The sequence below is a fragment of the Pseudochaenichthys georgianus genome, chromosome 8 (assembly GCF_902827115.2).
Source record: "Pseudochaenichthys georgianus chromosome 8, fPseGeo1.2, whole genome shotgun sequence".
NCBI lineage: Eukaryota > Metazoa > Chordata > Actinopteri > Perciformes > Channichthyidae > Pseudochaenichthys > Pseudochaenichthys georgianus.
In genome coordinates this window covers 26,026,545-26,040,221 of record NC_047510.2, presented here as the reverse complement: position 1 = coordinate 26,040,221, position 13,677 = coordinate 26,026,545, and the positions used below count along the sequence as shown (strand labels likewise).

General features: G+C 40.9%; 1 protein-coding gene across 5 annotated transcripts in view; it reads right to left on the bottom strand.

The window, feature by feature from the left end:
- Positions 1-12,274, bottom strand: part of spag9a (sperm associated antigen 9a) — a 28,271-nt gene extending 15,997 nt beyond the window's left edge. For 3 of the 5 annotated variants that reach the window (XM_034089499.2, XM_034089497.2, XM_034089501.2), the window contains exons 1-9: positions 11,797-12,274; positions 7,593-7,713; positions 5,706-5,776; positions 5,518-5,606; positions 4,775-4,919; positions 2,242-2,331; positions 914-1,043; positions 287-380; positions 76-197 (exon numbers count right to left, since the gene is read on the bottom strand). In XM_034089499.2, coding sequence (XP_033945390.1) covers positions 76-197; positions 287-380; positions 914-1,043; positions 2,242-2,331; positions 4,775-4,919; positions 5,518-5,606; positions 5,706-5,776; positions 7,593-7,713; positions 11,797-12,096 — 1,162 coding nt within the window. In that variant the 5' untranslated portion in view covers positions 12,097-12,274. The remainder of the gene's footprint in view (positions 1-75; positions 198-286; positions 381-913; positions 1,044-2,241; positions 2,332-4,774; positions 4,920-5,517; positions 5,607-5,705; positions 5,777-7,592; positions 7,714-11,796) is intronic. The other 2 variants (XM_034089500.2, XM_034089502.2) reach the window with 2 other exon arrangements.
- Positions 12,275-13,677: the final 1,403 nt, after the last annotated feature.

Sequence of the window (13,677 nt, the reverse complement as noted above, 5' to 3'; positions counted from 1 at the left end):
ACTATACCACACAAAGCAGATGTATTGTTTATAGAGGATCTTACAGGACTCCATTTCAATGCATTTGTGACTCACCCAGCAGGTCGGCCCCATCATCCACATCCCCTATGAGGCCAGTGCCCGCTGACGACAGCTCTTCAAACAGAGACTCTGTGTTTCGGTCAAACGCCAGGTTCTCAATGCCTTTAGTCGGAGTACTGGAAGAGCAGACGGAACAGGAGGTGATGTTATGCTACGTGCCAAGGCTTTTCTTAAACCTGGCCGGACTGCATGTTCTCTACACTACCTCCCAGGCTTGTATCCAATGAGATCCATGTCCAGCTCAGGGGTGGACTCGATGATGTCCTGCATATCTGAGCTGTCCTCATTTTCAGGTAAACCTGCGAGACAAGGAAGAGCAGGAAAGAAGGTTCATGAGCAAAACTCTGCAGAAACATGCACCAGGATCAGGAGGTTTAGTAACAACAATATGTTATAAAAAACCCACTGCATGCCAAACCCCTATGTCGTAAAATATAGAGACCTAAATGAAGGCCACCAGACTAATGGATGACTAATGAGTAGGGCTGCTCAATTAATCGTATTTTAAATCGCGATTACGATTATGGCTTGCAACGATTACGAAAACAACGGCATCGAAATAAAACGATTATTTTTTTATTATTTTTTTTTTTTATTTTTTGGTCTTTCAGTTTAATTATACTTAAAGTTCAGGGTAATCAACTGTTAAAAACATACTGTTCAAAAAAATTTTCTCCAATAAATGGATGTTTTCAAAATCAATGAATAATCACATTTAATAATCGCAATTACAATTATTGACCCAAATAATCGAGATTATGATTTTTGCCATAATCGAGCAGCCCTACTAATGATTGTGATTCTCTCACTAATGCATGATGTTTGACCCTACCCACTAATATGGAGCCGGTCCCCGGTGCAGCCTGCACCTCCATGTTCTTACTCTTCCCATCGGCCCGCTCCATGTCCGAAGCTGTTGCTGGCGTGGCTGACTTGGATCCGTTAAAGTCCAACAGCTCGTCCTGCAATAAAAAGAAGCGTCATAACAACAGGAAAAACACAGATAGCCATTCAAAGAGTCGGGTCTAATGACACAGGGCCAACACGTTTACAAAACAAAATACAAAAAACATTGGCAGAATAAAGATAACAACATAACAACACAGTTTACTATCAAACATTGAATATAGGCGCTAAACACAAACTAGAGAAGGTAAGATGTTCACTACAGACGCATTACACAAAACACAAGAGTCCAATTTCTCTCAGCTCTTACATTGTATTACAATTACAATTGTATTACATTGTATTGCATTACATTTTTGCACCTGTAAAAGCGCTAACAAAATAAATCTATTATTATTATTATTGTGAAGAGCATAAGCATTATAAGTATCTCAAGTAAAAATCGACCTCAAATCCCCTAAACATATTCTTTTTTTTCGAAATTGGATCTTATGAAAACAATAGGATGTTGAAAAACTAAATGCTAAAGAACCATTAAACATTAAAGACAAAAGTTTTAGTTACATCAAAGTCAGATGCAGAGAGAAAACATTAGCAACACAGAGTTAGCACACGAACACAGACAAGGAAGAGCCCACACACAGATTGGGGGGGGGGGCTTCACACAACGTTAACTGAAGTTAGACTTGACCACAATCATAGCTGTCCATCTAAATCTAGTACACAAAACAACACAAACCCACATAATACTTAACAGACGAGTAAACAGAAACAACTGAAATATAAATCCACTCATTAAAGACCTAATGTTACACAAATCCAGCAGTGACAGAAAAAGAATGATGCCATGTTATTGTACAATGAGTGACGCTACTGCTATGTTGAAGATCTGCATGAATGAAACACAAATACAAAGAAGCATGTTTAATCTCAAAGTCATGCATTTAAAAGAAGAAAACGAAATCAACGGCCAGATGCAACCATGCCGGTATTGATTTTAAAAGATTAACAATTAAGCCATCTGTGACACAGCTGATGTTTTTTTTAAAAGACCTCATTGTGGCCTTCATACAGGGCATGGTTGCATGTGGCACCATCTAGCGCAGGTGGTCTGTGAAGTGAGGTTCTATAAATGAACAAAGTGAGGCGAAGCTTTTGAAATGATGAAACAGAATAGTGGGGGGGGACGACTACTGAAGCCCACACACACGCAAACACAGACGCCGCTGGCACTTCCGCCGCTCATCCAACTACCTTGCTGCCGTGTGCCTTTGAATTCCCCCAAGTAGAGTCCTGCGCACTCTTACCCTCCCTTTCCTTTGGGGGGTCGATAAAGTCCAACTGCTTTTGGGGGGGGGGGGGGGGGGGGGGAAGAGTAAGAATGAAGCTCACGTGTGCAGAAGCAGTTCAGCAGAGATGCATACACCCCAAAGTGTGCATGTCTGTGGTGTGATTGGAACAGCACTATTGTGTGTGTGTGTGTGTGTGTGTGTGTGTGTGTGTGTGTGTGTGTGTGTGTGTGTGTGTGTGTGTGTGTGTGTGTGTGTGTGTGTGTGTGTGTGTGTGTGTGTGTGTGTGTGAGATTTAAAGTTAATTCATTTATTCTGTAAATAATTGTCTGCACATGATACACCGTTAAAATACATATACTTTAAAAGTGTTCAATGTTAACATTTGTAAAGCTGAAACAATTAGTTGATCAATGTCTGTTTGCGTAGTGGCTAAAGTAGCTTTGAGCAGAGATAGGAAGTGGCTAAAGAGGTCTCACTTGTGTTTCATTTTAATATACCAGATTTTTCTATTTTCAAGCTTGGACTCTTCAGCCCCGGCGGTCATTCGTCAGATGTGGTGCAGGCTTTATACATTTGTTTTCACTCAAGCAGTAGTATTTGTAATGCCCATGACCTTTGTACAAAGTTTGAGTGCTACTTTCATTGACGTTGCTTTATCATTAAACCCTTAATGAGACAAAAAGCAGTGATTTAAAAGCGATATTATAATGCCAGCTTTAATGGGATGTTCTTCGTTAAATGACACATATTGTGGATGAGGATTAGATCATGGCTGGCATGCGAGCATAAACACCTCATTGACCTGTCGTCTCTTTAACTTGAACATCCATGTTGGTATATAAGTATGACGTCTCTGTCTGCATAGTACAGCCACTCGTGTTCAAAAGGCCGTTAAAAATAAGCAGTGATTACATAACAACTAATCACACCCCAGCTAGCCTTATTTCCCTCAGTGACTGGCTGCGAGCCGTACAGCGGCATCACTCCCATCATGCATTGCGCCACAGAGCTGATGTCCCAGTTTTAACAAAGACTGTGCAGTGGGATGAAGTAACATAGTCACCCTCCAGGTTTTAACTGCCACAGATACAAACATAACACACACGTCGAATGTATTTCCAGTCACGGTTTTGCATAGAAAACGGTTTCATTTGATCTGTCAGAACATAACCATAATAACGTCTAAATAATGACTTGTTTCCGATAGTATTTAAGGCACTGTAACATGATCTGAAATCACTGAAAATAAACATCATATCACACAGCTTGGTATCATAATTTACAACTGCATCATCAAGTAGATTATTGTATTTATTCTGTTTGTGAATATTCATGTGAAACATTTAATGATCTGCTCCGACTGCTGCATCAAGAGAACAGACAAGTGTGCATATTCATCAATGGCTAAAGAGGAGGATGTCTAAAAACAGAGAGGGCCTTGTCAGACGCCTACTGAAATACGCTTAAGCACGCCGGAGCCTTATCAAAGGCTCTCTATTTTTAAATGGATCCAAAGCCAAAACGGCTCTATATTCTAGCACTGGCAGGATGTCTTGAAATGCTCAGCTAAGAAAAAGGGACTATAACTGTTATAGCATAATGTTTATTACAGCGTATTTCTGGTATATTCATTAATGTCACATGGTACGCCACAGTATAGTGGACGGTGTGTTGTTCATTTAGTTTGCTGGAAGGAGGCCCATCTATAGGCAATCAGCTGAAACCCTTCACCAGCAGTTGTATACATTGGCATGTGTGGTAGCTGCTAAACAAGGTCATGAAATCTAGGATCATGTAGAACTCAGAGGATGCAACATATATGACAGTTGGAACATCTCTGCCACGTATGCTGTTTCAAGTGTGTGTTCGTGTGTGTTTTACATGTATAAAGCACATGAGATCTTTCTGGTCTTGGGGGGCAGTTCCGCGATTGGCTGCTGTGGCAGCAGCTGATGTACTCCCCATTATTGCTTGTTTGTTGCAACAACTAAATATGAATTACTGATCAGCTATATCTGTGTTTGTGTTTTATTGATTGCTCTGTTTCACTCTTTCCTGTTGTGAGTGCTGGATCGCCACAACATAACCATATTCTTTACATCTTTGTATTGTATGTTGCTCATTTAGATCAAACTGCTAAATGATGCGAGGGTTCAGGTAGTACTTAATATTAAGGGATGAAAAAATGTAATGCATATTTATTTATTTTGTATTCAATATCATGATAGTTCAGAGAGGACAATCAGAATTCAACATCTCACCGGAAAGGAGGCAGATCTGATTCCCTGGACCACAGATAAGGAGGAAGATACAGTAAATCATGTATCTTTCACTATACTAAACTGCATATCTGAAGTTCATTTTTAATCTGAAATCCCTGCACTTTTCAGGCTGCTCTGAACTCGTCTGATGCAGGCAATAATGAACTCCTTGCGTAAAAGAGAAACACTAGAAAAAGTCATACTATTGGACCTATTGTGCGTCCACACACCCACCTTGAGGCTGGCGTTGGAGCGCGCTGGGTCGGTGAACTTCCAGCCCTCGGTGCCCGGGGTCTCTGCTCTGGCCTGCGGGTTGGGGGTCAGCACAGGCGCGCCGCCAGCAGACGGGAAGACGCACAAAGAAAGAGGCCGATCTTTCCTGGAGGGACATGAGTGTGTTGATTTGCAGGTTGTTTTCTTTTACTGGTAACCATAACTTTTTATAAACTTTAAAAAAAGATATGTATACTGTAAATACTATAAAAGTAGTAGTAGTACTATTTAATGTAAAACTATGCTTTCTCCTGCTGGAACTAAACTGGAAAATTGGTACAAACTTATTCAATAGTGAAACATAATAGTGAAAAATTATTTGAGCGCCCCCAAAAACAAGTTCTACTATAAATTGACATGAACTTGTTCACAGGTTTGGCTTGTATGTGGTGAGCCATGACAGAAAGGGTTCATCCTGAAAAGCAGAGCATTTATTGTACAGAGCATTTAGGGAAAGATGTCCATGTCAACAAAACATTTGTTCAGTTATTTACAAGTTGGCACTTACTAATAACCAAGTGTCTGAAAAAACAAATAGGGAAGCATTACATCAGCTAAAGCCTCTTATTATTTTTGTAATTAAAAGTATTTTCCAACTCCCACAACCAACTCTCTAATTGTATAACCGTCTTCATGAGGTTAGCAAGTATTTGACCTTCCCCATCTCTACCACCCATCCAATATGAAGCATAACAACGTCTTACCTGACTCTGCCGACAGCGCTTGACTCTGAAGTCTCACTTATCTGCTGCAGTTTGATCCTCTCTACATGCTCCATGTAGTTATGGATCATCTGCAGAAGTCAAAGCAAAGATCCAGAGGACACAGTTGATGGAGGTGCTCAATAATTACAACTCGGCAACATTTATTTCCTTTTGTTCTTGGTCCTCACCTCTGTGTGTCGCTGATGCAGGGAGTTGAATTCTTTCTTTAGCTCCAATTCCCGTTCTTCTAACCTGGCAACTGAGACAGAACACAACCCAGGTCAGGATAGGCCGACTCATTTACAAGGCACATGACAAGGATCATGCTTTGTCTATGAACTGTTGTTCAATTCAAATAATACATCATTATCTTGTTTGTACACAAACCAAAAGTGTCATAAGCACCGTTTTAAAAAGGGTTGTGTTTTCTTTCTCGTCATTTTGTGACGTGGCAGATTAAACCATTAAAACACAAAGTTTATACATGACAAATAATGAGATTTAGAGATGCTGATTTCCCCCTCTGTCCCCTAAGTTCGGTTAGCCAGCTGCTGGCAGTAGCTCCAAATCTGCTGTACCATTGTAGTGCATTACAAAGTGTGCATATCCCACTTGCAGAACTCTGCTCTACCATGAAGGGGCTGGGAAAGGCAGAGGGGGTAATCTTACTCAAATGGGTTTAATGTTGGGCTCACTTGTGAAATGAAAAGAACCCTAATCCCTTATTAACACGTCAGGTCTAGCCTAAGCCCGGCGGAGAGCTACTGCGACAGTCGGATATACAGCATACAGGCTGGATACTATCAATTACAGCAGCCAAAGCTTCTGCACGTCGTGTGATGATGTATTGCCTATGTGTGGATGTTGGCATTACCCCGGGATGGAGACATGCTTTGAAGTGAAGTAAGGAAGGATTTACACAGTGGAGACTAATCCCTCCTGTGTGTTCGCATCAGTGCTTTGCACGTTTGGCAAATCACTGAGTGGAGAAGCTGAATGTGCGGCTGAACATTAAGCCAATGATATTGATTTAATGAATAATTAATTTACCCTAAAAAGCTGTTTAACACTGAAAGATGTTTAGATTTGTAATACAAGTCCATAGAAAAGCCAACGGTGTGATTTCCCTGATTATCCATGAAAGTCCATTTAACATGTTGTTACACATCTTCTGGGAAGCCAAAAGGGTGAGATGTGTATCTATGTCTTCCTCATCAGATTATTGAACGCCTTTTACTTGGTCAGAGGATAACATGATGAAGCGTTACTGCTGTCTCATAAACCACTAAAGGGCCTCACTGTGATTCAATCCATCTGTTATACAAAGCAGCGTCCTATATCTCAACTCGTGAACATCAGGCACAACCTCTGATCCCACGGAACAGATAATGATACAAATTGAGATTGTGCCCAATGGGAGTGCAGAACAACATGAATATATAACTACCGATTCCAAAAAAACTAAACTGGTAAATGATTGGTCTTCTCTGTGCCTAACAAATCTGAGCTATAGTGTAATTGTCCGTCATCAGATGTGGACGCTGTCCTCGATGCCTCAGGACGCACAAAGCTGACGTGCTGCACCATGCAGTAATGAATGATTGACTATTCAATGGGAGTGGCAGAGGGTGGATTGAGCACTCAGCACATGAACGTGTAGATTCACGGATCTTATTCTTCAGAGCACACACACCCTCAGCTACGTATGGCTGCTCTGCTTAACAATGGAAGAACTTAATGCTGGCATTTCCTTCACTTCGACAGCTTTGTGTGAAAAAACGCACATTTTTAAGCAGCTTTTTGTGTCGCTCTGTCACTAGACACTGGACTGACCGGTCATTGTGTGAATCCACTCTTTCTAAGAAGACATATTGTGTGAGCCAATCACTTTGCCTCCATTCCTTAATCTACCAATAAGATGGGCGGTAATGCACTCTGGCATTAGGAGGACTTGAATAACAGAAATCATATAATCTCCCTGTTACACTCGAGGGAGAGTGTGAGTACGTACAGGTGTGTGTGTGTGTGTGTGTGTGTGTGTGTGTGTGTGTGTGTGTGTGTGTGTGTGCGCTTACTCTGGTCTGCGTAGTTTTTGATCTTGAGTTCCAGTTGCCGCGAGTGGGACTCCATTCTGTCCACGTGGTTCTGCAGGTCTTTCTTATCCTGTTCATGAGTGTCCTCAAACTCAATGAACTTCTGCTCAGAGACGCACACAGAAACACAAACACACATGGTCAGATTCATTGGCACCAAACTGGAAACCCAACATCTAAATGCATTTGTTTTAAAAGAGCCCTATTAGGCTTTTTCTTTTCCTGTAGTGTTTTATATGCATGGAAATGGCTATAATCCCAAAGCTTCCTACAGAGGGACTTTCTCTCCCACACACCTAGCTTGCAGTGGTTTACTCCTCAACAAAGTGACAGCGTTACCTTAAAAAACTGGGAAGTTTTGATAAACATTTTCAACTTATTTTTGACATTTGCTTAAAACTATTGATGGATAAAGAACAATCAGCAAATTCATCAATAATAAGAGTAAGCATTAGACACAGTGCATTACATCATTTCCCAGATGACATGTGTCACTGTGACGTCATTTCCACAACATGTAGGCGACCGTTGTCGGGGTGGATGTAAGGAAATGTCTGGTTTGTCATTAAAACAGAAGGGATCTAGATTTATCCGTTCATCCGGATATTCCAGCTCCTTTGTGTTTCCTTCCGGTGTTTATGTGTCAGCGTCCACATCCTGTCCCTTTGAGAAGGCCAGGGTCCTAACAGGACTGCCCTCTCCCTCTTGACACTTTGTCCTACTAAAGGTTACATTACAATGTTGTACTAAGCTCAAGATTAAAGTGATCTTCAGCATAGTGTATTCATATTTGCTGATTAACAATGTATTTATATGCAGCAAATCTCATCAGTAGCAATCCCCATAGTCATTACATTGCATTTAGCTGACGCTTTTATCCAAAGCGACTTACAATAAGTACATTCGACCAGGAAGACACAACCTTGAAGAAAACAGAATCATATAAGTACATCAGGTTTCAAAGATCCAATCGTTTCAAGTGCTACTCAACTGGCTTTAGATAAGCCAGTCCTTTATTAGTATATAAGTGCTCTGTTAGCAGTTCTTTGTTAGTAATTCTATCGCTCGAGGTGGAGTCGAAAGAGATGAGTTTTCAGTCTGCGCCGGAAGATGTGCAGGCTTTCTGCTGTCCTGATGTCAATGGGGAGCTCATTCCGCCATCAAGTGATGATTGATAGTTTAGATAACCTATATTACAAAAGAAAGCAGCGACAAAGCAGGCTTGGAAGCAAGGGCAAACTGGAAAAGGCTGTGAATTACTTTTAATGTTATGACGGATGCTTCAGACTTTATTAAATGTAATGTCAGTCATTAATAAAATGAAGTAATTTGCAATGTGTCATTTCATGTCTATGTCTCGAAATTACAATGGAGACTAATGGAAACAGGAGAGCAATAATAACAGAGCGGGAGGAGAAGTTGAAAATGTTATCTTTTTTATGTTTGTCAGAAATCTACGAGTCAAAAAGCCATAAATGGTCTAGAAGGTTTTGAAGAATCAATCAATCTGATGTGGAGTCAGCCTCCTAAAGAGTAAGGGCCGGGGACACCCTACACTACACTGGAAATGTGACAGGGTCAGCCTGAGACAGCAGAATTTGACACTCAAACCAAGGCAAATAAAAAAAAAAGGGGAAAGGAATCAAAATGCAAGCTAGGGGAAGTTCCCGTTCTGCTTGTTTCTGACAAAGGATCACATGACCTGGAAGTAATATCTCCAACATGCTCAGCCTATCCCTGCTCGCTCCTGCTCAGGGGAGTGGTCATTCAAACAGTCTTTCCCAGGACAACCCCCTCAACACTGTGCATATATATTTGACATGGTTACTGTAACAAACGATGATGTATTAAGGTATCAGTGGTATTCTGCATGTGTATGAGTGTTTGTGTCCATGGCTGTCACACTGCTTCAGTGTCACTGTGTGTGCGTGTGTGTGTATGTGGCAGATTCACACATGTAAATCACACGAATGTGGCCATTGCAGTCAAAACACAAGCAGCCTGACATATGACACACACACTCACACAAATTCCCCTTTTTAGTTAGCCTTTTGCTACAAAATACAGCCATTTAGTTGGAAGGTGTTCCACATCATAATGTGTGTGTAGCAGCAGGTGCTGACGTGATTTCATATTTGTAACAGTTGTCGCGGACCCGTTTCGAGTGGGTCGCAGATGTGAGTGAAGAAAACTTCTTATTTTGAAGGCCCGATTTTCTAATGCTGTGCATGCAGTAGGCAAACACATAATGAAATATGACCCCCGGTTTGATGATTGACAGGTCACAGAACAATGGGAGCTATCTACCCTTACCCACAATTAAAAGTAATTCACACAGACTCTCTCCTCTTTACTCTTCTCTCTGTGTGGAGCAGCAAGCTGCCAGAACAAAGTGAAACACAAACAATGGCATAAAATATTATTAATATGTCGGGTAGTAATAGATTTATTTATTTTCTTCTCAGAGTGTACCAAAATGCGTAGTTGATATGTTAGTATTTCTAAATATGGGAGAATCCCCAAGACCCCCTTCTGGGGTTGGGTTTTCAGCATGTGGGCCTTTCTATGTTACACAGTTCAGCTTTGATTCCATCATCTCATTAAACCTTTTTTAAAAGCATTCTTTTGTTCTGTGAAGGGATATAAGGGATATATGCACTGTACTTCACTTTAATTAATATTGTATGCTGCAAAGCGTATATATTACAGCATGATTTTTTGTTGAATAGATTTGAGTGGTTCTAAATGTTGGGTCGCGAATCGCGATCTATTGACAAAGGAAAAAGTGGGTCCCGAGGCCTGACCAGTTGAGAACCACTGGTCTATGATAATGTCTTACGTGGCTGAGGAGTAAGAATAAATAACAATCTGTAATCATCAGAAAGTACACATTAATAACAGAAAGAATGACGGAAGATTTGAAGTTTGAAGATGTGAGGCATTTATGGTGAATCTAATGAGACAAGCTATGAAGTTGATTTAGATCCAATGTCTTGTTAAGCTTTAACCATAATTAGGACTAACAGGCAGGTGAGCCTCTGCTGCATTAAATCAGAGCTATTTTTATATCGCCATTGTTTATTATATCTTCTTTTTTTCTATATCAAGTCTCAACTTTATGGGAGTGTAATATTCCTTTAAGTAAGGGAAACTGATCTCATCGTCTTTTTCCTCCATTAACCTGCAAGTTTGACTGGGACCTGTCTCCTGGCCTCGGGGCAATGGGAGCGAAGTGACCAGCTTTGAGTGTAGATGACACATTATCATGAATACAATCTTGTGTTCACTGTGAAGTTTTCTGCCTGATATGGGCGGATGCTGTGTGAGGTAGAGAGATAGTCTATCAATTGGATAGTCTGTGTTTCATCCTGCAGTCAACGTGTCCTTGGACAGTATACTTCACCCCAAGTTACTCCCGATGACATGGTGTGTGAAAGTTTCCCTGAGCAGGTTACACCTTTTATGGCAGCCTGGACCACTGTATTAATGAGTGAATGCTGACTTATATACGAAAAAGTGCTTTGATGAGTCACAAAGACACTGGAAAAGCGTTTTGTAAATGCAGTCCATTTGCCATATATGATTGAGTGATCATGTAGGAGGTGATAATATGGCTTAAGTGTTTTGGTGAAGAGTGGACATGGTGACCTGCTAGGACTGCAGTGTGCTGGTAGTGGAGGTTATGCTCATCATAAGGGTATATCTTGGGTGAAGCACTTCCTATTATAAGCAAATCTCTCATCATTGTGACTGCTTGTCTGTCTGTCATCTTGTCCCCGTATGTTTTTTTAATTTATGAGACTGAAATGCTCCAAAAAGCTGAGTCACATCATCTGCAGTTGCCAGGGTCTCACAGGCTTTACTTCACTCTCTGATGCAAAATGCGAGCTGGTGGTTAAAGATATATTTGACAGAGAGGGGATTATCTTGTTAGAAAAACACTTGTGTAACTTGTCCGGAAGAATGAACTCCCATCCCACTATGACACACAGCTAATACAAAGACGGGGCCATTTAAGCTAGCCATGACACTGCCTTGTTTACATCACCGTGTCAGGACGGTTGGGATGCTGCCAAGCCACGTGTATACGGTGAATTAATCCGGGGATGCAGGGAGGGACAAACACCTGAAGCAGCCCCTGTTTCCTCCCCTTAGGGTCGTTTTTCCCCAGCTCCATTCAACTCACCTCCTCTGCATGTTTCCTCAGCGCTTTCTCCCGCTCGTACTGTGTGATGAGCTGCTCGTTGTCCTCCTTCAGCAGCTCCAGCTCCACTTCGTGCTCCTGGTTCTCCGCGAACACCGAGTCCAGGTTCTCCAGCACGGCCACCACCAGCGGCATCAGCTCCTTCACCACGTCCTCATCGTATTTACCGATGAGCCTCTCGAACTCGCGGTAGATGGAGTTGGCCAGGCCCGACACCCGCTCAGACATCACCGCTGATGTCCCCGGGTCGTCCTGGTACACAACTCCGTCTTCCAGCTCCATTTTAGTCCTCTCCCTTTCAGCAAACTGGACCAATATGGGCTATTCCGCCTTACCCCGCCACTATGAATAATGTTATCCGCCTTATTGAAAGCAGCGTTTCTTTAAATACAAATTGAGGACATATACGGCTGGACGATGTAAAATAGGCTACGTGGATTTCTTCCTATTTTCCCCTCACTTGTCCCATGCTGCTTTCAAATGCTTCTCAAAAGCTTTTACTTCACAGTTCTACTGGAAAACCGATATCACACGTCAAATTATAAAGCTCTAAAGTGAAATATACATCTTTTATTATATTCTGGTGGTAAAATATACAAATCTTATACTAATATGTAATAGTAATGTTGTAATCATCACGATTTTTGGTGCAACAGTAACAAAACAAACGGGAGACTTGTCAGAAAAAAATTAAATAAGTATAAGTAGCCTGATATTTCAGAATACATTTATAATTGTACACAGGATAACATATGCATAACATCAGCTGGGATCTTATAAAGAATCACGAGCTGTTCCTTGTTGGAAACTCGTATATTTTTCATCTAGGTAGCAAGATTTCCGACGGTACTTGAAGCCACCATCACAACAGCTGAGTCGTTGAACAGATCATGTGACGACGTCACGTCATGCTAACGTAATTATTATTTGACACAAACGTGATCTTTTTTATTTTTTTAAATACATTACATTTCAACACTAGCCTATATTATTTTACAATCCTAGACTCAAATGGGGCACCTTTACCCTGAAGCTCTGCATAGGCCTACTTTTTATTTTTCATGGATACATACCTTCAAATGTCCTCTCTTTCAAAATTACAAACAAATTACTGTTTAGTAAATTGTGTGTAAAAATACAAATAAATAAATAGACGGAGACCGACGACAAATTCATTATTTTCTTTACCAGAACAGTACTGTAGTAACATGTTTAATATACACCAAAAATCAAAGCCAAAAACTTTGCAATCAGTGACAGGTGCGGGTCTGCATATGAAATTATTAGACTAAAACCATTTTACTTTCCAACGAAATTAAGTATTTTTCCTGCTAATGCACAGATTATCTATAACCTGGAGACAGAAAGACAAATTAACACCTGAATCAACAAAACTCTACGGGTCAATTTGGACATTTCAGAGGTCGTATATCGCTAACCGCTGCTACGAATAACATGACCGTTGCTAAGTAAGGACAATCAAGGGAGTACAATATCAATTTGCAGAAAGAAGTCCGGTCGATTGAACATTAGTTTTGGACAACAAACGTTAGTTTTCTCCATCAGAAAAACACTATGGAATACTTTTTGAATATTCACTTGTGACTTTAATATTTTGTTAGGGCACGAAACTTGGGATTCATGATGGCTAAACTGTCCTCATAAAACAAATGAACAAATGCGCAGGAGAAGGAAAGGTTTCAGATGAACGTCAGGGAAATCAACACAAGACAGACAGGAAGTTAACACGGAACACTCAACGCATCCGGGTATTTTCTCGCTTCACAAGGCCATGCCCCTCTTGGGTGAAAACACTTGCTGTCATTTCAATGGCGGGCGGGAAATACAGATTCTGAAGTTTTT